The sequence below is a fragment of the Alligator sinensis genome, unplaced genomic scaffold (assembly GCF_000455745.1).
Source record: "Alligator sinensis unplaced genomic scaffold, ASM45574v1 scaffold388_2, whole genome shotgun sequence".
In the NCBI taxonomy this organism is placed as follows: domain Eukaryota; kingdom Metazoa; phylum Chordata; order Crocodylia; family Alligatoridae; genus Alligator; species Alligator sinensis.
The window spans coordinates 145,787-167,767 of NW_005842102.1; the positions used below are offsets into that span (position 1 = coordinate 145,787).

At 43.3% G+C, this 21,981-nt stretch overlaps 1 protein-coding gene across 1 annotated transcript; it reads left to right on the top strand.

The window, feature by feature from the left end:
• Window positions 1-2: 2 nt before the first annotated feature.
• Window positions 3-21,874, top strand: GOLGA2 (golgin A2; the record flags this gene model as incomplete). Its single annotated transcript, XM_006024391.3, has 27 exons — window positions 3-143; window positions 954-1,034; window positions 4,615-4,749; window positions 5,306-5,349; window positions 5,508-5,571; window positions 6,079-6,138; window positions 6,578-6,658; window positions 8,553-8,591; window positions 9,554-9,616; window positions 9,882-9,975; window positions 10,727-10,833; window positions 11,474-11,532; window positions 11,739-11,880; window positions 12,555-12,644; window positions 12,804-12,911; window positions 13,046-13,133; window positions 13,710-14,056; window positions 14,933-15,046; window positions 15,638-15,862; window positions 16,059-16,158; window positions 16,260-16,348; window positions 17,150-17,303; window positions 17,448-17,515; window positions 18,149-18,251; window positions 18,581-18,687; window positions 19,251-19,419; window positions 19,530-21,874. Coding segments are annotated over 27 exons (3,120 nt in total), but the record flags the coding sequence as incomplete, so codon positions are not given.
• Between the last annotated feature and the right edge of the window lie 107 nt (window positions 21,875-21,981).

Below are 21,981 nucleotides of genomic sequence, written 5' to 3' on the forward strand. Positions count from 1 at the left end.
CTCCCCCGCAGCTGAAGGAGTTCCAGCAGAAGAACAGCCCCGGGCCCGGGGCCGCGGCCAAGAAGAAGCGCAAGAACAAGGAGGGCAACCGGCCCGACACGCCGACCGGCGCCGACGACAGGGACAGGCCGTCGCCCGAGAACGTGAGTGTCCCGCGCTCGCCCGGTCGCGTCGCGATGCACACCGGGGACGGACGGGGTCCGCAACCCGCAGCCGCTAATGGGACCCGGCGCCACGGGCTGGGGCCGGGTCCGCTGGCGAAGCCGTTCTTGACTCCAGAGCGCGCAGTGTGGATTTCATAGACATCGGAGGCTGGAAGGGACTCGTGAGATCGAGTCTAGCCTCCACCACCCTGCCACGGGCAGGAAGTCAGCTGGGATCAAGTGACCCCAGCAAGAAAAACATTGACATGGATGTGAGGGGTCGGGGCACACGAGCAGTGAAGGGACTGGGCTTGTTTGGCCTGGAGAAGGGAAGATGAGAGGTGAGAGCCGCCTTCGACTCTCTGAAGCGGGGGTAACAAAGAGGATGGCGGTTCTCAGGGGTGGCAGATGACAGGACGAGGAGCGAGGGTCTCAAGTTGCAGCAAGGGACATTCAGGTTAGCGATGAGGGAGCACTTTGTCACTAGGAGAGTGGTAAAGCACTGAAACAGGCTACCCAGAGAGGTGGTGAAATCTCCATCCTTAAAGATTTTGAAGACCCAGGTAGACAAAGCCCTGGCTGGGATGATCTAGTTGGGGCTGGTTCTGCTTTGAGCAGGAGGTTGGACTAGATCTGACCTCCTGGGGTCCCTTCCAGCCCTCGTTTTCTGTGATTGATCCTATGTTTCGACATCCATTTTGGTAAAGGGAGAGTGAATGCAAGGTCCTTTGGTTGCAGCCACCCTTTGATTGGTGTCTCACTCTGTCTTTCTGAGCCATTTCTCTTTCCACTTTCTTTCACTTCCTTTAGATTCAGAACATACTGAAGGTGCTGGTGTCAGACCTTAATCGATCCAATGGGGTAGCCATACCCTCATTGGACAAGAGGAAGGTGAGGCAGTGTTCGGCATCCCTCTGACTAGTTTGCTGTCCTTACTGCATGCTTCAAGTTCTCTTTAAACTGCCTCTCGATTTTTTTGGATGAAGCTTCATTCTGGCATATTTGTTGTCAGTTGCTTGAGTTTTGCTGCTGTTTTCATTAACCTTGAGCTTTTTTTTTCCTTTTAATGTGCCTCTCTGTTGCTCCTACTTGTGTGTTTCCTTCTGATTTGCGTCACGTTTAAAACGCAAAGATGTGAACTGTACCAGCTTCCCTTAAGATAGACTTGTGAGATCAGGCAGTTTGGAATTGTATCGGAGATCCTGGGTGATGGTATGAGTAGTAAACACCTTGCCACTCCTTTTCCCCATACACTTTGTTCCCACAAAGATGCGGCATGGGGCATATAAAAGCATTGTTCAAACTGGGCCACAGACTGTGTTTATTTTCTAGATCTGTGATTTTCCTGTTTGCATGTCACTGTTTTATTTATTAGTGCCTCATCTCTGAAGGACATGTTCTTGCTCATCTCTAATCCAGCAGTTGCCCTAAGTAAACTGTGTAGTTATTCCAGCCAGCTCATTTTGTGACAGGTGATGAAATTTGCACACGTGATGCAATCTGGCAAGTAGCATGGTTTTAAATATGTCTAGGCAGGAAGTCAGATACTTTGTAGCAAGTGTTAACTAGCTCTAATGTCTTCATGTTGCCTGTAGTTCTGGCAGCAAAGGGACTGGGAAGATTCTTATCTGTAATAAAATACAAGTATGAGAGAGCAAGCTTCTACCAGCCTTTTAATTTTCAACATGTTTCATAAAAGTAGTCTCATAAATTAAAGAAGGCTAAAATGTTGATAGAAACACAGAAAATGCAAAATAAAACATGATGATTCAGGAAGTACTTAGTTCTTGCTTTCCTAAAACCTCAATTACCTATTAACTTGTATAGTGTCCACAACTCTCTTCACCTTAAGCTTTCAAGCCCAGCATTTCATTATACCTGCCTTGCATCCTTTTCTTTTTGTTCCACCCATAGACATAACTATGTTAATCACCAGGTGGAGTAGAGTGACTCTGCTGTGAAACCTGCATGATGTGATAGATAAAATAAGACTTTCACTAGTTTTCCTTGCATATTAATGCAGCAGCTCTCCCATCAGAGACTTGCAGTGCCTGGCACAAAGCTCTTGCAAGCGGGGTATTTCTGTGGGATGTTATATGGGAGAGCAGCGCTAGCATGGTAAGAGCACTTGACAGGTGCTTTCCTGTGGGGTTGAATGCAGCACATTGGAAGTATAATTTACATTAAGCTTATCAGATGGACACATCAGAAAGAGAACTGATGCTTGTTCAAGGACAGGTTGAGGTAGGATGTACGAATAATTTTTCTGTGTCAGTGGCTAATCTCAAAATGAGGGCCTAATCCATACCTGCTGTGTTTGTGCTGTTGTGAATATGGAAACGTTACTCTTCCGTTAGTCTTCATGTCCCAAGTGCCTTTCTCTGCTTTCTTTGCATGCACCAGTGCATTTTGGACTGAGTAGCTGTTACAGATTTTCGTCTTGGAGGCTGCAGATAACAATGCCCAGGGCCTCAGACTGATTTCCAAGTTGCTCTCTCTCTCATTACAGACTATACTTCGAATTTCTCTTCCCAGTTGTCTTGCTGGTAGAACTCCTGAGTCAGGGAAACACTGCTTTAAACACTCACCCAATGCTAATAGGTAGAAAAGCTGAATGCTGGCATCTGAGCTAATGCCTTCATTGGTGCCTTAACACAGGCAGGCAAATCCTTCCCACCTCATCTGCTGTAGCTTTCTGGTTGTGAAAGGGGGAGAAAACCTGACAAACCAGGAAACTTGTAAGAAAAAGCAAATGGCTGCTGGTATATATTGGGCTGGACTGAGTCATTAGCTTCTTCAGGTTATTAGCATTTCACAACTGTAGTTGGTTGAATTGCTGTGTTAGAATTTCTGACAAATTCCTTGCTGTCCCTTCCCTTTTCCCCTCCCTGCAAATTAGGTCTTCAAGCTGCTTTCACTTCAGACGTCTTTTTTTTTTTTGAAGGAATCTTTTTTTGTGTGACCATTTTTTCAGGACAACCATCACACCTTTTAGCATGATGCATTAGATACATGTAGAGAGAGTTTCAGGGTAGGATACTATCAACTTAATTTAATATATTTTATTGATATGATGGGGGGGATCCCTTCTATCCACTTTTTGCTCTATTTTGTTGATTTTTCTGAACCAATATTAGCGTGAGGAAACCTGAGATAGGATGCAGTGGGAAGGAGTTGAACAATACATGATCCTCCAAGGAAAATTCAATATATATTGATCCCTGACAGCAAGAACCTGCCTTGCTAAAAAAGACTTCTAAACATTCCAATCTCTTTCTTGTCAGTTTAGTTCAGGCATTCCCTAATTGTTGTTTTGAAATCTGTCTTCAGAGTTGACTGCCTGACTCGCATAAGAAGTGGTGAACAGGTGACACCCAGACCCTCCTCTGCCCCTCCAAACAGTTGGGAAGGAGGAAGAGAGGAGATAAATGCTTTGGATTCCCTCTGAACAGTCAGGAACTAGGCTAGAATAAGAGAAGACATGGTATTAAATTAACTTGTAGGGAGCCACAGAATCTTGCTGAGACTATTTATTGATGGCCTGCTTTAATGTTTGCTTTGTAATGTCAGTATGTATTGATAGCTCTGGTTAGGGTAATATGATGACAGGGATTGCCAGACTGCCAGGGTGCACAGAAAACGGGGAAAAAAAATCCCGGAGTCCCATTAAGGTTCAAGATCAGGCAGATGACGAATTGTCTGGTTGCTCTGTGGCTCAATAGTAGATAGTGGTTGATCATACCCATCCCCAAAATGGTACATTTATTTGTCTGCAGTGATGCAAAGATAACATTTTTAACGCTCATGTAGACCAAACTCATTCATGGCAGGAGTGGTATCGGCTCCTTTTGATTCCATTAGGGGGTCACACCTGCTTACCTCAAGGGCTGAATTTGGTGTTTTGATTTATAATGCTCTATATCTTGGTGTCAAACCCTTTTCAGTTCACAGCAACTCTCAATTTCAGTAAAGAGGGTGAGGGGAAAAGGGGTGCTTGATTTGAACTAACCAAGTACTTGATTAGTTATTAACCCATTCTTTTAATCTTATTTTGCATCTGTTGATCAGTGTTTTCCCCAGTGGCAGAATGAAGATGGTGCTTTGCAAAGCAGAGAGAATAGATTTGGCATTGGTCTTGCCCTGCCTGCTTTAGTTCCCTTGTAGCATATATAGCAGTGCTGTTACTTAAGTATGTGGTAAAATTACTGTCCTAGACACTAATTCTACATGAAAGCCTTCTAGGTCCCATTTGAGCTGGGGTAACATGACTGTGTAGCATTCAGTGGAGAAAAACAGGTTGATGAATTGACCTGTTTGCTCTGGGGAGAACACAGATTTGTTTGCCAATGCACCTGTTTGTAGATAACCACAATGTTCACCTTGTTTCGTGCACAGAAATCTTGTAAGGGTGTGTTTCTCTCTCCCCTCATTCAGCATGTAGCTGTAATCCCTGTGATATGTTTTGTGACAGGCATACTTTGACAGTGATGTTACCGCTCATAATGCTGAACAGCTGGCTGCCGATGTCCCTGTGTTATCTAACAGCAACAGTCTTCCTAGCTGTGGCTCTGTCACACCTGCTTCCAGTAGCATGCCATTGTCACAGGTTTGTGAGCCTTTGCATTGACACGCTAGTGATGCTGTTTGTGTTAAGCAGAAGTGTGTTTGTATTAATATGTCAAGGGTCATGTGAGATTTCCAGTCAAGTGTAACATCTCTCCTTTCCACTCAATCTTGGTCCAACTTTGAAAGCAAAATGAACTTTTCACCACATAAAGAAACTTATCCTGTGCTCCTTCCTTCCCCCAACTCAGTTAGTAAGGAGCATCCCTAAGAAAACATGTGATTCCTCAGAAGGAGTAGGCCTCTGTTCTTTAAAGAATTCGAGAATTAAGTTTCAGCTCTTTAGGAAGGCAGTATGTTTTTGCCACTAAAGACTTTGAACTGACCTGGCTTAATATATCACTCAAGATCTTTTCTGGAGGTCTCAGAATAAGCAGAAATGATCCACAACCTGGACCTGACTTGGGATGTGCTATGAATATTTAAGTAATATTTGAATGGATTACAGTAAAGGCAGAGGTTATCCAGTGCAAACCTTGGGGTGCTCAAGTATGTTTCTCTCTGCTATAGTCTTGTGACTCTTCTGTCTTACTCCATAGATGCATGATGCTGATGGTCATAAAAATGCCTTGGATGAAAACAGGTGCGTGTGTGTATTACCTTTTGTTTGATAAAAGGCACCTATAATAGGGTTCAAAAGGGGATGACAAAAGTGTTTGCTATCAAAATGCCTCCTGTGCTAGTTTGGCCAGTTCCCAAATAGACCCTGTAAAACAACGTGCTATCTTTTTCTGTTTGTAGGTCCCTGTCTTCAACAGAGAGTCTTCGCCAGCTGTCTGAGCAGCTCAATGGCTTGGTCTCTCAGGTTTGGCCTCATTAACAGGATAAATGGAATGCAATTTCTTCTAAATTTCAGAAGTGGGGGTTTAAGTAGCCAGCTCAGGAATGTTCTCATCAGTCCCAGAGTTCTTTGCAGCCAACCCACTAAACAGTAAGACTTTTAAACCCTGAAAAGTAGAAACTATTGTTGTAGGAATGTGAAACTCCACCAGTAGGAAGAGAACCAGAGTGGGAGGGGGGAGCAGCTTATATCCATGAAACACACTCTCTTAATTCATGGCAATAAATCTGAAGTACGTGGCCTGTATATTTCATGTAAGAACATTTCTGGATGTGATTGTACATAGAGATGTACAAGTTGCATACCTTTACTCAGAGAAATAGATATTATCTGCTTTTGCTTGGTGCCTTGATAATCCTCAAGAGAAAGGCATGGTATAAATAATAGTATACTGTTGGGGATATGGAAGGTCATCTCCTATTTTGTATTGATAAATAAAACAGTTATTTTGTATGTCAATTTTTCTTGTAGTCCACATCCTATGTGAATGGGGAAAGTGGTGTTTCTTCCACAAATATAAAGGAAATGGAAGTAAGTCCTGCTTAGTCTGATATTTTTTTTTTCTCATTCACTGGGTTAGCACCTTTTACCAATTACACAGTGGGACCATCACTGTAATGATGTTGAGACCTATTTGTTGCCCTGTTCATGCATAACTACCACATCGGAGGGCAGCTGGAGACGGGCATCTGTGGAAATTTCCAACTGGAGGGTTGGAACTAATAAGACCTTCTAAATGCAGCTAGTACTCTCAGTATTTTTTAAATGAGATTCAGGCCTTAAACAAATATATAAAACACCTTGATATCTGATTCAAACTTGTTGAAAGCTCAGTATATTTGGGGGAAATCCGAATCAGATTCAAAACTGTGATATTGATTTACTTTCTGTCCTTTTTAATTATTTTCTTTTTTTCCCTCCTCCTCTGCCCCTCTACCTTCTCCTCCACCTGTCTGCATGCGCCCATCAGACACGTTACCAGGAGCTGGCAGTAGCCCTAGATTCCAGCAATCTAACTAACAAACAGCTCATTACAAAGATAGAGGAATTGGTAAGAAACAATCCAGCCAACCAGTTTGACGTTGTCTTTGCTCCTCCATGCTCTCTGGGTGTCTGCAAGGTTATGGGTTCTTTTACAGTGCCACAAAGGGAAGCTGCTTGCACAGCATTTTTCAGGGAACAAAGTGGATTTTGTGGGACCACCCAGTTAGATGGTGAAAAGTCAGATTAAAAGAAGACTCCCAAATGTATTGGCGTGTATGAGGGAAATGAAATAACATGAAATAAGATCCATACAATATTGATCTCTTCGTATTTTGCCAGGGTGGCTAGCTTCATGATAAAACAACTAATGCTGGATACGATCTGCACTCACCAAGCTCAGTAGAAGCAGAATCTTGTCCACAGGCAGTGACTGGAAAATCTGTAATTTCTTTGGTTGATCTTTCTGGTATTACTTTGTCTGCAGAATGGGAGTAAGGGGGGTTAGGAGATAGCCCAGGGGCTTGGGTCTGATCATTATCTCAGCATCTGTGGCACTATGAATGAACTGCTGCATTCCGTGGCCTGCTTGAATTATTGCTGCTGCTTTTTACCCTCTTGCTTTAATACTTCAAGAAATGCCTGCACAATCTGAAAAGAAATACGCTTGATCTGAAGTGGTTTTTCCTTGGCTTGTTCCCCACCACTTTTGCCTCTGAAGTACAGGACTCTCCCATGTATCCTATCACCCCTTTTGTTTTGCTCCATTATTTTGTTCTTCTCTCCTTCCTCCCTCTACTGCATCCTCGTTTCTCTTGAGGCTGACCTGTAGAGGCACCTGGTATTGGAGCATTGATCACCAGTGGCTATCTACTTCTGGACAGGCATATGAAGTGGTCTCTTGCCTAGAGTTTTACACAGGGCCTATCCTACGTTCCTCAACTTGCTCTTGTCTAGTGGTGGCGCTATGATCAAAGCCTCTTATAGTTTATCTCCAGTACTGCCACTTTCCTAAATTGTGTTTTTCAATAGGATTGCAGGGAAGTATTTGATCAGTGTTCATTCTTTGTGGGGGAGTAGTAGCCATGTTGCTGGCAATGAGGGGACTCTGAAACTGCTGTGGCAAAGACACAGGTGGCCATCAACAGCAAACAGAAACATTGCTGAATATAGCAGATTTGTGGTTGTTCCTGTGGCTGCTAGCATAGCCTGGTGCAGAGTCTCTGTACCCCTCTTCTCCTTCATCCCATGTGCACACCCCTGGGTTAGCACACCCTGCTTTCTGCTCACTTCAACCACGTCTCACAGGAAATTAAAGTATATAGCGACAGGATTTGTATACACTGGCCCTTGCTGTGTATTTTGACTTCAGTCCTGTAATCTGTTCCACATGACCAAAATCCCATGTCCCTTGCAGAACCCCGTCAACTTAACTAGGACTCTGCATGGCATAAAGGTTCATCTTTATGCTGGATCATGATTTTGACATATTGTCAATGGTATGCTTAAAGTTTCACCTAAGGGAAAGGAGGAGGGAATATATTCTTTTAATAGGATTCTAATATATTGTTGGGGCATATCAAATACTACAATGATAAAAACCTTAGAATGTAGGATGCAAGTTTAATGTAAGGTGGTGTGTATCTCAAATATAAGAATTCAGGGTTCTGTTACCTTAGTAACATTTTTACTGTGAAATGTGGTAGTTCTACTGAGGACTGAAAAGTATATCCGGAACTGGATAGCATGTGTCACTACGTCCATATGCTGTTAGTCCAAAGTCTAGTATTTTTAATAGTTAAAACCTGTCTTTGTAGAAAATGTCAGAATGGTTTAATGGAATTCCTGTTTGCATTTGCTACACGTATGTATCGCAAGCATCTGGTTAAGATGGCAAATGCATTTACAGATTGGAGCAGTATGACAAAATTGCTTAGTACTGATCATCTGTTTTGCTCCTGCAGAAACAGCAGAATCAAGAGGCTGTGAATCAGTTGGAGAAGGTAAAAGGCATCCCAGTAGCCGTAGTCTTAGGATAAATTTCTGTTCCCCTTGGGAGCAGAGTATTCATGATACACCCTTTTGTTGAGGGAATTGATGTAAAGAATGTGCAGGTGGCACTGCATAATTTAAAAGTATACCTGATAGAAAGCAGAAGTATTTTTCTTGTTTGGTTAAAAACAGACTCATAAGTATAAAGCTTATATTGCTTTCCATAGACAAATGTATTTGAACAACAAACCAAAATACTCACTTGCGTAAAAGAAAAACGCTATCCATTTCAGTCTTCTTTCACAAACCTTTAATGTATGTCTGGTTAAAACTCCCTGAAAAGAAAACATTTAATACACTATACATTTATAATTATGTTTCTCTTTTAGTTTTTTTGATAGTGATGCAGCCCATTCCCTGACTAGTGTATCTTGGGTTTTTTTTTAATTTCAAATTACAAAACCATATCAAGCTTCACAGCTTATTGCTTTGTTTATAACGTGTACATTTCCCTCCCTCTCCTTGTCTTTCTATGATGCCATGAGTTACAGATGAGACATGATTTTAGGTTTGAATGTTCTGTCTCTTGTCCTTTATAAAAACTACTGAATGGTTTAAGCCCCCCAAATAGTTTTTTTAACTTACTTTTAACAGCATGTAATATTAAAATAGTGTTTAATGAATTTCAAAGCTCTTCAGTGGAAATGGCTTTCTTTTAGTAGTTTGCCATCCAAACAGTGCAGGATTGTGTTAGTGCAAGAGAACCTGTCACTGTCCAGACCACGTGAAGTACGAAAAATAAATGAGGCTTAAATGAAGAAAATAGTAGATTTCTAAAAATTTTTTGTATTATTTAGATGCTAATAATGCTGCAATTAAAATACACATCGTTTGTTTAATATAATTAACATTTTCCATTTAACATTTTAAAACTAAAAGTTCTGGGTTTAATGTCCACGGTTTGTTTATGCAGGAGAAGAAAGAGTTTGAACAGAAGTTTGTCAAAGAGCAAGCAGCACTGAGGGAACAGCTACAGGTAAGTCAGAACTTCTGTTTTGGTCAAGCCTCTCATTTAGCTTTCATCTGAGCTACTAATGCTGAATAGTTTTCCTTCTGAAAGCCATTGCATGTTTTCATTCATGCTTTCAGGAAAAGGCAACCAATCAACCAGGCTGTATGCTTAGTCTTGGATCTTATGTTAGTCCTTTCTTTCTTTACTGAATTGTCCTTCTCTGACTGCTGGGGAGATATAGTGCCAAGTGAAAATGACTTACATTGAGCTGCTCTTTTTTTCCCCAAAGGTTCATATTCAGACTATTGGCATCCTAGTTTCTGAGAAATCAGAATTACAGACAGCACTAGGACATACGCAACAAGCTGCCCGGCAGAAAACAGGTAGATCACCTTTGAACATTCAAGAAGAGGCTGGATATGTATTTTTTTTTTCCCTAGGATGGTTTAGAACTAGCCCATTCAACATTTGAGCAAAAAATTGGACTAGATGAACTCTGGGGTCTATTCCAAACCTGATTCAGTTGGAAAAGCTGAGGATTCAAGTCATGCGCACTAATTCATTGGCAGCCAGCCTACAACACTCAGTGACTTCTTAATGAGCAATACTTGGCACAATTATTGCATCTGTCATCACGGCTGTACCCAGAATCACAGCACATTAATCCCATGGGAAGCACAGTTCTTTTGTATGTTGTTAAAGCTCTGTCATGACTGTTAGGACCTGGTGATTACCCCAGGCTGTTCCTTTCTTGCCATCCTGTTGGTTGCTTTTGAGTTGAATACCACAGCAATCATGGTAAGATAAATTTGCCTGAGTGTTTCATTCTCAAATGAACTCCAGCAATTTTCTGCATTAGAAAAATAATAATAAGCACCTAATGCTTTCTAAAGGGAGTATTTATTATCTCCATTTTAAAAATAAGCTGAAGCACAAGGAGGTTAATTTTCCCAAAGCTGAAATGACTTGGTGGAAGAGTGAGGAACAGAACACAACTCTCTGAACTGGCAGACAATGTGCTACTTTCCTTAAAAGAGTGTAAGAACTTGCTGGCTCAACAGAAAACATTGTTTAGTCACTTCTGTGAAGCTGTTTAGAACTTTGTTCCACGTAAGTCTGTTTTGACTTGTTCAGGAGAAGCTGAAGACCTTGCTACTCGGTTGCAGTCATCTCGCCAGAGGGTATCAGAGCTGGAACGCACCCTGTCTTCCATTTCTACACAGCAGAAGCAGTCAGAAAAAGTAAGAATTCCCTCTTCTTACGCTGTCATCAGCAGTTGTCCTCTTTCCCATTTAATTTTTCATGCGACTGCTGCATATATTGCAATCTCTGAGAAGAGGGGGAGACCAGACCACAGTTTTGTACCCTCTGTGACCAAGGCAGGTTTCTTTAATTTTTATACAGCCACTATTTTTTGGTCCTGGCTTCAGATCTGGCACCTTGCTTCATTTGTCTTGCCAGATTCAAACAATGAAAACCCAACCACAGCTTCTGTCCAGGAGTCCTCCATCAAAGAGACATTTGAGCATTGATGCTGATCCAGAAGCTTGCTGCAAAACCTCCTGGCTAGTTGGTGGTGTCATGTCTGAAAAGACTCTGAACAGATGAGTTCCTGGCGAGTTCAGGCTTTGTATGAAGTTTGATGGGGTGACAGACTTGGCTCCAGTGCCAGCCAACTATAGCTAAATATGAGCTTCCGAGCAAGTCCATTCTGAGGTTTCAGCCCTAGTGGCCAGGAGTATTCCTGCGAATATGAAGCTTTGGGTTTTTTAGTTCCACATTAGCTGATCAACAGAAGGTTTAATAATAGGCAGCTTAATTTTTTTTTCTTTCTTTAAAGTCTGGGGTTGAGTCCTTTGTTTTTTTTCAATCTTTTTCCAGCATAATAAAGAGCTAGTGAAGGAACGAGACAACCTGAAATTGGAACTGTACAAGCACAGGTGAGTTCAGTTTTCTGTTACTGCAGAGCCAGCAGTGCTGAACTTTGGTAGAACTGTCTTCTCGCACTGGCTTTCCCTTCCTCTGCACAACATGACTTCATTCCAGTCACCAGAATGGACGAGTCTATGAACTAGTCACATGAACAACAGAGCCACTGGTGAAAGTAAGGATCATAGCTAGTTTATTATTTCTGTGTCTCTCTCAGCAAAGGCAGTGAGGAACTGAAGCAGCAGAACTCTGAGCTTTTGGAGAAGCTGCGCTCCCTGGTTTCTGAAAATTCAGCCATGAAACTGGATGCGGAAGATTTGCATAAGAAACTGGAAATGGCTGAACTGATGATTCAACAGGTGACTGCAGTGTTACTGTGGAGTGGATATTCTTGATTGCGGGGTAGGGCTTGCTGTGACCTTGGGAAGTAAGGGTAGTATGCCACTAGAAAATTGATATAATCATAATTTACCCACTGCCATTTTCCAAGCTGCATACAAAATTTAAGGGACAATTTTGAAGTTAAAAGGTCTTCACTGATGATTGTCAGGAACAGGAAGCTTATTCTCAGAGGGCGTTGGAGTGGTGATTCTCTAGATACTAGCTCCTCTGGTGCATTTTATAGATCTTAAGGTGAGATTATTTAGTCTATATGTGTCACACTCTAGAATTACACCCAGTTATCACTATATTGAGCCCAGTAATATTTTTACTAAATTATATTTTCTGGAAAAGAAAGAAGTATACTGCCAATCTATCGGAATACATTAGCCATTACTGTTCCCTTTACACGCCCCATAGATCTTTTCCAGAGGGCTAAGAAACCCCCAAACCCTTCCATTTCTAAACAGCGATCTTTCAGCTCAGACCAGACCATATATTTTTTTTTTTTAATGTTAACTTGTGTTGAACTAGAACAGTTTGCAGAACCATAGAAATTGCCAAAAGGATCACATCAGAGGTTGCTATCAAGAAGGAATTATAAAGAAAAAACAAGGAATGCTGGCTGTAACTTATTTGCCTCTTCTGGCAGTTTACAAATCAGTCGGGGAATCTGGATGCAAACCAGCAGCTGCAACTGGCATTGGAAGAACGGGCAAACCTAGAAACACAGGTCACTCAGGTAAGAGATTGAATATGCTTCTGGTCAATATTGTGACCTTTGTGCAGCAGGGCAATACTGGCTGAGGCTCTGCACTTGCACTGGTATGTTTTTTGTCTTCCTTCAATTGACAGTTTTTCATTTCACTTAACTGATGCAGTTTTTTCTCTTCCTGAGCAGCTGTCAGAGTCGCTTCACCAGCTCCAGGCGGAAAGAGATCAGTATGTGGAGAAGTTGAAGGAGGAGGGCAGTATCTGGCAGCAGCGGTTACAGCAGCTGTCTGAGCAGGTAAAAACAGCAGTGCTGTATTCTCTGTGTGCAGAGGCATTATTATTAATGATATTGAGGACCTCAAGGCTGATTCAACAGGAGGAAATGCGTGGCAAGTACTTGTTTTAAGTCCTCCCTCTGTGACCACATAGGTCCGAACACTGACAGAGGAAAAGGAGAAGAATGTGATGCAGATTCAGGAGCTTGAAGACAGTATTGCTCAGCTTCTCAGCAAAGCAGGTAGGACCAACTATTTTGAGCTTAAGGTGAGGTACCAGCAGGCTAGAGGGGGGCTCTACCCATTCTCCTTATGTAAAAGTTTGGGCAACCAGATTTGTTACCCCAAAACTAGCAGAACAATTGGAAAGACTAATGTACATGAGGAAACCTTCTGACCTAGTGAACATTAAAAAGACCCTTCACACCAGCACTCAAGAATACACTAACCTCTTTTCGTATCTACCTGAAGCAAACTTGCAGCTCCTGGTCCTAGTGAATTACTCGGACTGGGAAGTAAAAAGAACTCTGATATATCAGTGCCTGCTTAGCATGTAGCTCTCTCTGCTCCCCAATTCAGAAGGCTTTTAACAGCATGCTGCAGCAAGCTGATGGCTGCACTGTTGTGGCTTTCTCCTTTGTCCTGCTGCCAGAGGAAGGGTTGGATTATGCTGTCATCATCCCATCCTTTGGTACTGGGCCCAGCGTAGTAGATTGGGTGGGGAAAGCATGTTCACATAACAAGGGTTTTACCTTTCTAACTTGTGTGTGCATGAGTGGAGCTGCTCTGACCAGCTGGTTGTGACTCCACTTTCCCAGCAGTGAAATCCAAGGATAGTGAGCCTGCCCCACTGGCCGGACCCACAGAAGCTGAGCTGAGTCTGCAGGAGGAGGTCCAGAGATTGCAGAAAGAAAAGGGGGAGCTTCATGGACAGTACCAGGTTCAAGTTCGGGATAATGAGCAGCTGAGCCGTCTCAACCGGGAGCAGGAGGAGCAACTGCTAGAGCTTGAGAAGACGGTGCAGCGTTACAGCGACGAGTCTGTGGACAGACAACAGATCCTGGAGAACATGCAGAGCGACAAGGCCACCATCAGCCGAGCTCTGAGCCAAAACCGGGAGCTGAAGGAGCAGCTGGCTGAGCTGCAGAATGGGTTTGTCAAGCTGGTATGTCTCTTGGTGCATCTTCTCCCATGGTGCAATCATGCAGCAGCACATACAGTGATAAGGGCCTGGCAGAAATATTGGCCTTATCTTGCCATCTGGTGCTTTGGTTATTGAACCTCCAGTATTAGATCATACTGTGCTAGGAGACTTATTGCCATCTCTCAAACTCTCTAGTAAGCTTTCAGTGGATTATCTAGTATCTCTGCTTGTGCCAAGGGGTTTCCTTCCCTCCCTTTCCTCAAACCTTAAGCTGCTTTTATTCCTCTTCCTCCATCTCTCTTGTCTTTTTCTGTCCCCCTATTTGCATGCATGTTGCCTGTGAGGGGGTTCTTCCCAGCTGCTTTCGTCTCTTCCACTGCCTTTTTGCCCTTCTCAATCCTGAATCCTTTTTCTCGCTTTTCGCCTACATTGCAGCTGTCTGAACTCCTCAGCCTGTCTTTCAGGGTTGTACATAGAGGTGTAGGTGGGGGCACGACTGCTTTCATTTCCTCCTGTTGCCCCTCCAGCTATGTGCTCACTTTAGCTGTCTACAAGATCATTGCTTTGTTTCCTAACCCTTATCATTCTGTGTGTTCTTAGGCTACCTGCATACTTGAAGGATAGCAAGGCTATGCTATTTGCCAAGACCTCACTTTTTTGTGATACATTTACATTTCCTTTACTGATCCCCAGTCCATCATTCCCCCACAGTTTTTTCTAAACTTTAATCACCTGTTGGTTTTCCTCTGTAGGTGAAATGCAGCCACTGAAACATGCCTTGATTTCATGTTCTGTCAGGACTGAATGTGACCCATTGCCTTGGCTTGCGGAGTACAGTGTAAGAGTTTTTGATGTTAATTTGGGCCTGTCTCATAGCGGTTATGCATTTTTTTGCAGACAAATGAGAACATGGAGGTGACGAGTGCCCTGCAGTCTGAGCAGCATGTAAAAAAGGAGCTGGCCAAGAAGATTGGGCAGCTGCAGGAAAAACTGGCTGAGGTCAAGGAGACGGTATGCGCAGGGTGTCTGGGCAGCAGGGTGCTACCACACCAGTGTGTGATATAGAAGGGCTGACAGCTTACAAGCTCTACTGTAAGACTGATGTAATAAGGAACAAACGCAGAGATAGTCCCCCCAGTTTACCTTGTCTAAATCCTACTGTGGAGATCTCGCATTTTGCGGGCAGGTGGTGTTCAGTAGAGTGAAATGTCCCTTGTTGATTTGAGGATTGATATTGACAGTTCTTTTTGGATCCAGCTATATGGCAGGAGTTGGGTGTACTGTCAGTCACCACTTCTGCCATGAAAATCAGAACTTCTTATTCTCTGTGATAAAAAGGAAGGTGGTGTTATATGAGTGGTGCCCAGTAGGAATGACAGTATGGACCTACACACTGTTTAGTGCGTTGTAAGAGCAGATACACAACCAGTTACTACAAAGTACTGACGTGTCAGAGTACCCCTGCTTACCTCAGGGTTAGTTGTCTGTCTGTCCATACTTGGAGGCTTTGATCAGACAGTGGTACTTCCTGAAATAATAGCTGCTGCTCAATGTATGTGCACAGAATTATTGATAATGGGGTTGGATGTTGCTGTGTGCCAGGTGGAGCTGAAAACCCAGGAGGCTCAGGGCCTGCAGGAGCAGCGGGATCAGTACTACAGTCACTTGCAGCAATACACTGTGGCATACCAGCATCTGGCTGCTGAGAAGGAGGAGTTACACAAGCAGTTTTTGCTTCAAACACAGCTCATGGACCGGTTGCAGCATGAGGAAGTTCAGGGCAAAGTGACAGTGGAGATGCACCTTAAGGAGCTACAGCAGACCAAGGTAAGAGAGGAGGAGTTGGATGGGAAGCAGGACTTTGTCACTATAGTACTATACTAGAGAGGCATAGGAAGTGCTTGGGGCCAAAACATGGAGCTTTCCTGTTGCTCATGAATTTGTAGTGAAACTTTCTGGTGCATGTTTCAGGTGCATAGAGTCCATCCTGCCTCTCTAGTGAGCTCCTACTTCTTTCTTCCAGGATAGTCTGGCTGCTGTAGCCAAAGAAAACAAAGAGCTGCAGGCTCAAGTCAGTCAGTTAGCAGCAGAGCTGGATGGCAAAATGTTGCTTCGAGTGGAAGGTGAGTAAATACAGTTGATCTTTTTCTCCAGCTAAAAAGCTGGCGTGGGCTGAACTGTCTGGTGCATTGTAACTCCTTGGTTTGTCTCCCTTGTCTTACAGGAGATGGGGTGGAGAGTGAAGAGACTGTGGAAGAAACTCAGAAAACTTCACTTGTGATCCCAGAGAATTTTGAAAGCCATGAAGAAATGGTGAGTTTACAATGTGCGGCAAAGCTGTTTTCTCCCAATAGTGTATGAATCTCAGTGTGGTGGGCCTGTCAGATAACCCTCAGTGGGTTATTTAAGCAAGTATATAAAATGTCACATCTGATAACAAGGCACCAGCACATGTATAGTAGCAAGAGGCATAATCAAAGCTGTGTCCCCTTGGCAGCAAACTCTCCAGGCTCTGCAGCACTTTTGCGTGGCAGATTGGAAATCCTTTGAAAGCTTTGCTTAGTTTAAAAAATTAAGGGTAAAATATTTAATAAGAGCACTGTCAGCACTGTGATTCTTGTGGTGTTTATTTTGATATTCTTTATCTTGGGAGGCAGTCTGGGTTGGGATTACCATGACTGTTCGCTGGATATCTCTGGGAGAGCAGTAATCAAAATTGTGTTTTATAAAGAAGTGGTTCTGGCAGCTGCAGAGAGCTGCTGCTGCTGTTTGGACAGCCCTGTTCTTAGCTTTGAGGTCCAGGACCAAAACTGAAAAGGAAAACTGAGATTAAAAAACAAAAGAAAAAACCCTTAATGTCCCTCTCAGAGTTCTGCAGTTACAGAATTGTGGCACGCACAGGACCCTTGGCAAAGGCTAATGCAGAGAACTCTCAGTAAAGCCCCTCCTGATTCCTAACTCTGATTAAAACACTTGTGGAGAGGTGGATCACTCAGTTTCTTTGCACCTTCTCCATATGCAAAATGGGGTAATTCTTAGGGTTCTGTGGTAATTGATTAGCAACGCTGCATAAGTGAAAAGCACTCAAGTGCAACGTCTGGTATTGCTTCTTAGGTCGCTTTCTTGATGTCCACTATGTCCCAAGTGGAGAAAGAGCGAGAAGAACTGAGACACCAGCTGAGTGTACAGAAACAACAATGCCGAGGCCTCCTGCAGCAAATAGTAGTTCTTAGGCAGGAACAGCAACATACTGCTACATTGGGTGGAGGTAAAGCTACTTGTGCTGTGTTGAAGGGAATGGGAAGGAAAAAGCGCTTGATGGCCATGCTAGTTGGTGCCTTTCCCAGAGTGAATTGGACTTCATTGTGCTTCCTCATATAGTTCCTCCTGAATCCGTTTGTTTCCTTTCCAGGTTCCACTACAGATGTTGTCCCAGTGGAGGTTCATGAGGCCTTAAAATCTGCCATGGAGAAACTACAGGTGAGCATCTGACACCATCCCCTGCTCTCTGCTGAGTTCTGGTGCTTGCTGTCAAGTCCTTGTATAGAGGACACAGTTGAGATTGCCGTGGAATAAATGACAGGGTTCTGGTTTCTGTGACCTACATTGCCAAGTTTCCTGTGACAAACCTGTCACTTGCTTCTGCTTTCTAGCTTTTGGATGCGTCTCGCGTCCTGGTAAAACTGCTGCAGTAGTTATTCTGCAAAGGGCATGGGGCCAGCTTTTCTTCTTGATCTCTTCCTGAAGCAGTAGCTGGCAGGCAGGTTTAAAAATGAGTCATCCCACAGAAATGAGGAAGAAAGGTGCTGTTAGGCTCCAAGATTGCCAAGCCTCTTCAGTGATTGGGAAAGTCCAGCGTGGTGGGGAGAAATCAAAAGGATTCTTTATCCTTTTGGCTGCAAGAAGGGAGAAATGTTTTGTCACATTTTTTCAGCTCTGTTCTGTATATTCCCTTTCATCCACAAGCAGTCAGATTTTCCTACAAGAGACAAGCAAGAAGGAAAGAACAGTATTGTTCCCTGCACTTAGTCTGATGGGATGGGGATTATCATTTTCTATACATATTCCTTGTACACTTGTAGTTCAGAAGGCTGATACTAGTTGTGTATTCAGTCCCGTTTTACAGATGTGATGCATGAGAAGGCTGACCTGAAGGAGCGGTTGGAGGAGCTGGAGCATCGCTGTATACAGCTCTCTGGGGAAACAGACACCATTGGTAAGATCAGCCAGCACAAGAATGAGCTCAGTGAAGTCTGCACAGTGTACTAACATGTTTCTCAGTTATGCAGTAAAACTACAGGTTTTTTTCTAATTGTTAATGGACCCTGAGAATTTCAGCTCCAGGCAGGCTTTCTACTGCCAGGCCTCCAGCTGCATCCTAATGTTACCTAGCTGAGTCAGGTTTCCAGTTCAGTGTCCAGGCTGCTGCCAGCTGGACTGTAAAGCATTATTGTTTATTCACCCACGATGTAAAGCTCAAGCAGAGAGAAATGCTATATGTTGTAACCCCTTTCTTAGTCACCCTATGCTCCTCCTGTGTTCCAGGGGAATATATTGCATTGTACCAGAGTCAGAGGGCTATCCTCAAACAGCGGCATCGGGAGAAGGAGGAGTACATCAGCCGACTGGCCCAGGATAAGGAAGAGATGAAGGTAAGAGAAATTCTCTCAGGGCAAGAGTACTCGCACCATGGGTAAGAAGCCATGGAGCATGTGTGGAGTGTGCAGGGGCGCATACTGATGGAGATGACATAGTAGCTGATGAAGTGCAGGGCTCAGAAAGGACATACCCACAACAAACATTTCCACAGGACTCTGCCTGAGACTGAATTCTGTCCTACAGGACCACGAGCTAGTAGCATCTCCAAAGGAGATTGTTGTACTGTGCCAGATTCACTACTAGCTTTGGGATAAAGGAAAGTACAGTAAATTGACTTGGAAAGTTTTTGAAACCAGAAGTCTTTGCATCTGCTAAGGTGCCTGCTCTTAATGAGGTTCAAACCTATGAATTGTAATAAGCATTGTTTTTAGAACTCTGGAGATGTTTCTGGAGATGTGGATCCTGCCATTCCGAGTATGTTCTAGTTTGTCTGCAACTGAGGTCAGGTTAAGTTGGATACTGGCAGTTTCCTCTAGAGTCAGTGAGGGCTGTGTGTTACCTGTGGCACAGGACATGTAAAGTTTGTGGCCTTTCCTTTCTTTGTAACTTGCTGCAGAATAAGTTATTGGAGCTCCAGGAGTTGGTGATGCGTCTGGTTGGAGAAAGAAATGAATGGTACAGCAAGTACATGGCAGCTGCTCAGAACCCAGACCTGCTGGCAAATCAAATTGAAAGTGCCGTTCCACTGGAGAGGCGCATTGAACTTAATGCTACTGATGGAGAAGGTGAGCAACAGCCTGCACACTCATCAGTGGCTCCTGATTGCTAGCAGGGTGAACCTGAGGGCTAGGTGTTTGGTTGGGAATAGTAATTTGCCTACCTGGTCTCTTCACAGGATTGCAAGAGGTGAATTTAACAGATGAACCAGAACAGGAAGCTGCAGTTCTTCAAGCCAACTCATCTCCTAGCGACAGCAAAGCCCCACAGCCCAGCCCAGAGGACCCCACTGCAAAACAGATTATGCAGCTTCTGAGAGAGATCCAAAACCCTCAGGAAAGGCTGGGCTCCCTGTTGGAAAACCCATGTATTCCCTTCTTCTATCGTGCTGATGAGAACGATGAGGTCAAAATCATGGTGGTTTAAATGGCACCAGAAACCTGACTTGCAACAATTTTCTGTGAGCCTGTAAGGACCCAAGCTGCATAGTACTTGCCCTGTTATCTCTAACCAGTGCTACTGGTCAGGGTAGATGTTCTCTTTAAAGACATGGGGAAAGAGGGATTGCATCAGGTGGAGCTCTAGCACCAGACTTCATCTTCTTTCCCTTTCCTCCTGTTACTTGGTGCACTCTTGAGTACAGACTTTGACTTGAACTAATCATGAGGCAGTCACTACCACCACCACAGGTGGGTCATATGAAAGTGGGGGGACTTCATGATCTCTAACAGAGGAACTTGATCACTTGCTTCCTGCAGCCCCATCGCCAGAAAGAAACCTCTACTGTTGGTGGCCAACGTCTTAGCAGATTGGCTAGTGACACTATTTTACCAGTTAAGATTGCAACCTGTCCATCTTCTTCTAAAAAGTTTCCAAAATAATTCCCTCTTTCTGGTAAGAAACTCTTTAGATTCAGAATAATTATTTCTATATTTCATACCACAGATCTTAAACCTCCCATTTTTCTCTCTAAGCTGCATCCTACCCTATATTTGAAACCAGCCTTGTCAGTCATACAGCCAAAAGATACAGGCTCCCTGCCTAGGCGGCATTACATTTAAAGAAAATTGTTCTGATTACATAGAAATGGCCTGGCATTGCTTTGAGTCCTCTAGGGATGGTTGCTCAGTTATTTGCTATGAACAAGTAACTTGTGGATGATTGGAGGTGGGGTAGGAATGGAATTGCACTTTGAAGGATGATGTTTCACTGTACATGTTGAAAGGTTTTATTTATTTAAAAAATGGGAGAAATAAGTAAATGGAAACCACTTAATATATGTGCTTTGTTTTGAATTTCTGGACCCTGGGGATTTCCCCTTCTCTTGGATCTCCTTTTCTCCTTGTGTTGGCAAGGCTTACACTACCCGAGTGCATTAGAGGTACTCTAGGCTGACATTTAAAGTCTGTTTCTCTGCTCCCCACCCTTAAGATCTTGGGGTACACGCAGGAGAAAGGACTGTCACCTGGAAGTGCACTGTGATAAATACTTTGAGGCTGAAAAACATTGCGTTAATGAATGCAGGGCCCAAACACTGAGTTACTGTCTCCATCTGCTGGCAAAAAGGAATTATACCAGAACATCTAGTGTTTGACAAGTACATACGGGTTTAAATCTAATACTTGCTGCTTCCTCTCTGTGAAGTTAGCAAGCCCAACAGTGAGTAGCTAGGAATCGCCCAAGGTACACGTGGTTTTTTAGAGACCTAACTTACTTGAGTGATGCAGTACACATCCCACGTTGGTGACCTAGAAGCATGTACCTGCTCCACTTCTAGTAATATTCTGTCAGGAAGTGAAAAGCAGCAGCAAACAAGGCTCTGAGGCGTGTAGGTTCTCTTTGCTTACTATTCTGCAGATCACTTCTATAATCAATTCGCTACTTGTAGTCAACTCTCTTTCTTTTTTTGTAAATCTGGTACAGGGCATTGTCATTCCAAAGCCAAAAGCACATCGCATTAGAATATTTTTAATGCATTTTAACTTTTATCATTTTACAGTAGGGAGAGGGGTTTTGTGAAATAAAAATCAAAGCACTCCTTTGAACTTGGAGTAACTGAACATTAACCCATCAGGGCAGGATGGCAATGTTTTTTTTTAAGTCCTTTCATTTGAATAGCCCTAGTGTTGACTGTCAGTGTTATTGGCACAGTACATGGTTAGAGGCTTCATGCAGGGCACTAGCAGGGTGGGCCTGCGAGCTCCCATTTGCACGAGTTTGTGTACATAGTATATCTGTGTAACATTTTGTATATTCCTTGAAGAAAGCGGATAGCTCCTTGCAGCGTTTTTGCCTGTCGAGGTTGCCCATAACCTGTATTATAAAAATGATCTAACTGCAATGGGGCAGGGCTCTGATTTAATATGGAGCATTATTATAAATGGAGTAAATATTTATTGGGTGTTCTATTCCAGGAATGTGAAGGAAAACACTATTGGAAAACATTTTGCATTCTGTTGCAGAGGTGACTTTAATCCTGTTACAAATTTTCTTTCTTTCTGAATAAACTTATTCAGCCAAGCATTGACTGCATGTGCATTTCTTATTCTAGCCCCTTGAAACCAGGCCAAGAAAATGAGCAGTTGAATTCTTCCTTTCCAGAGAGATCTGATCTGACCACAGGAACACTC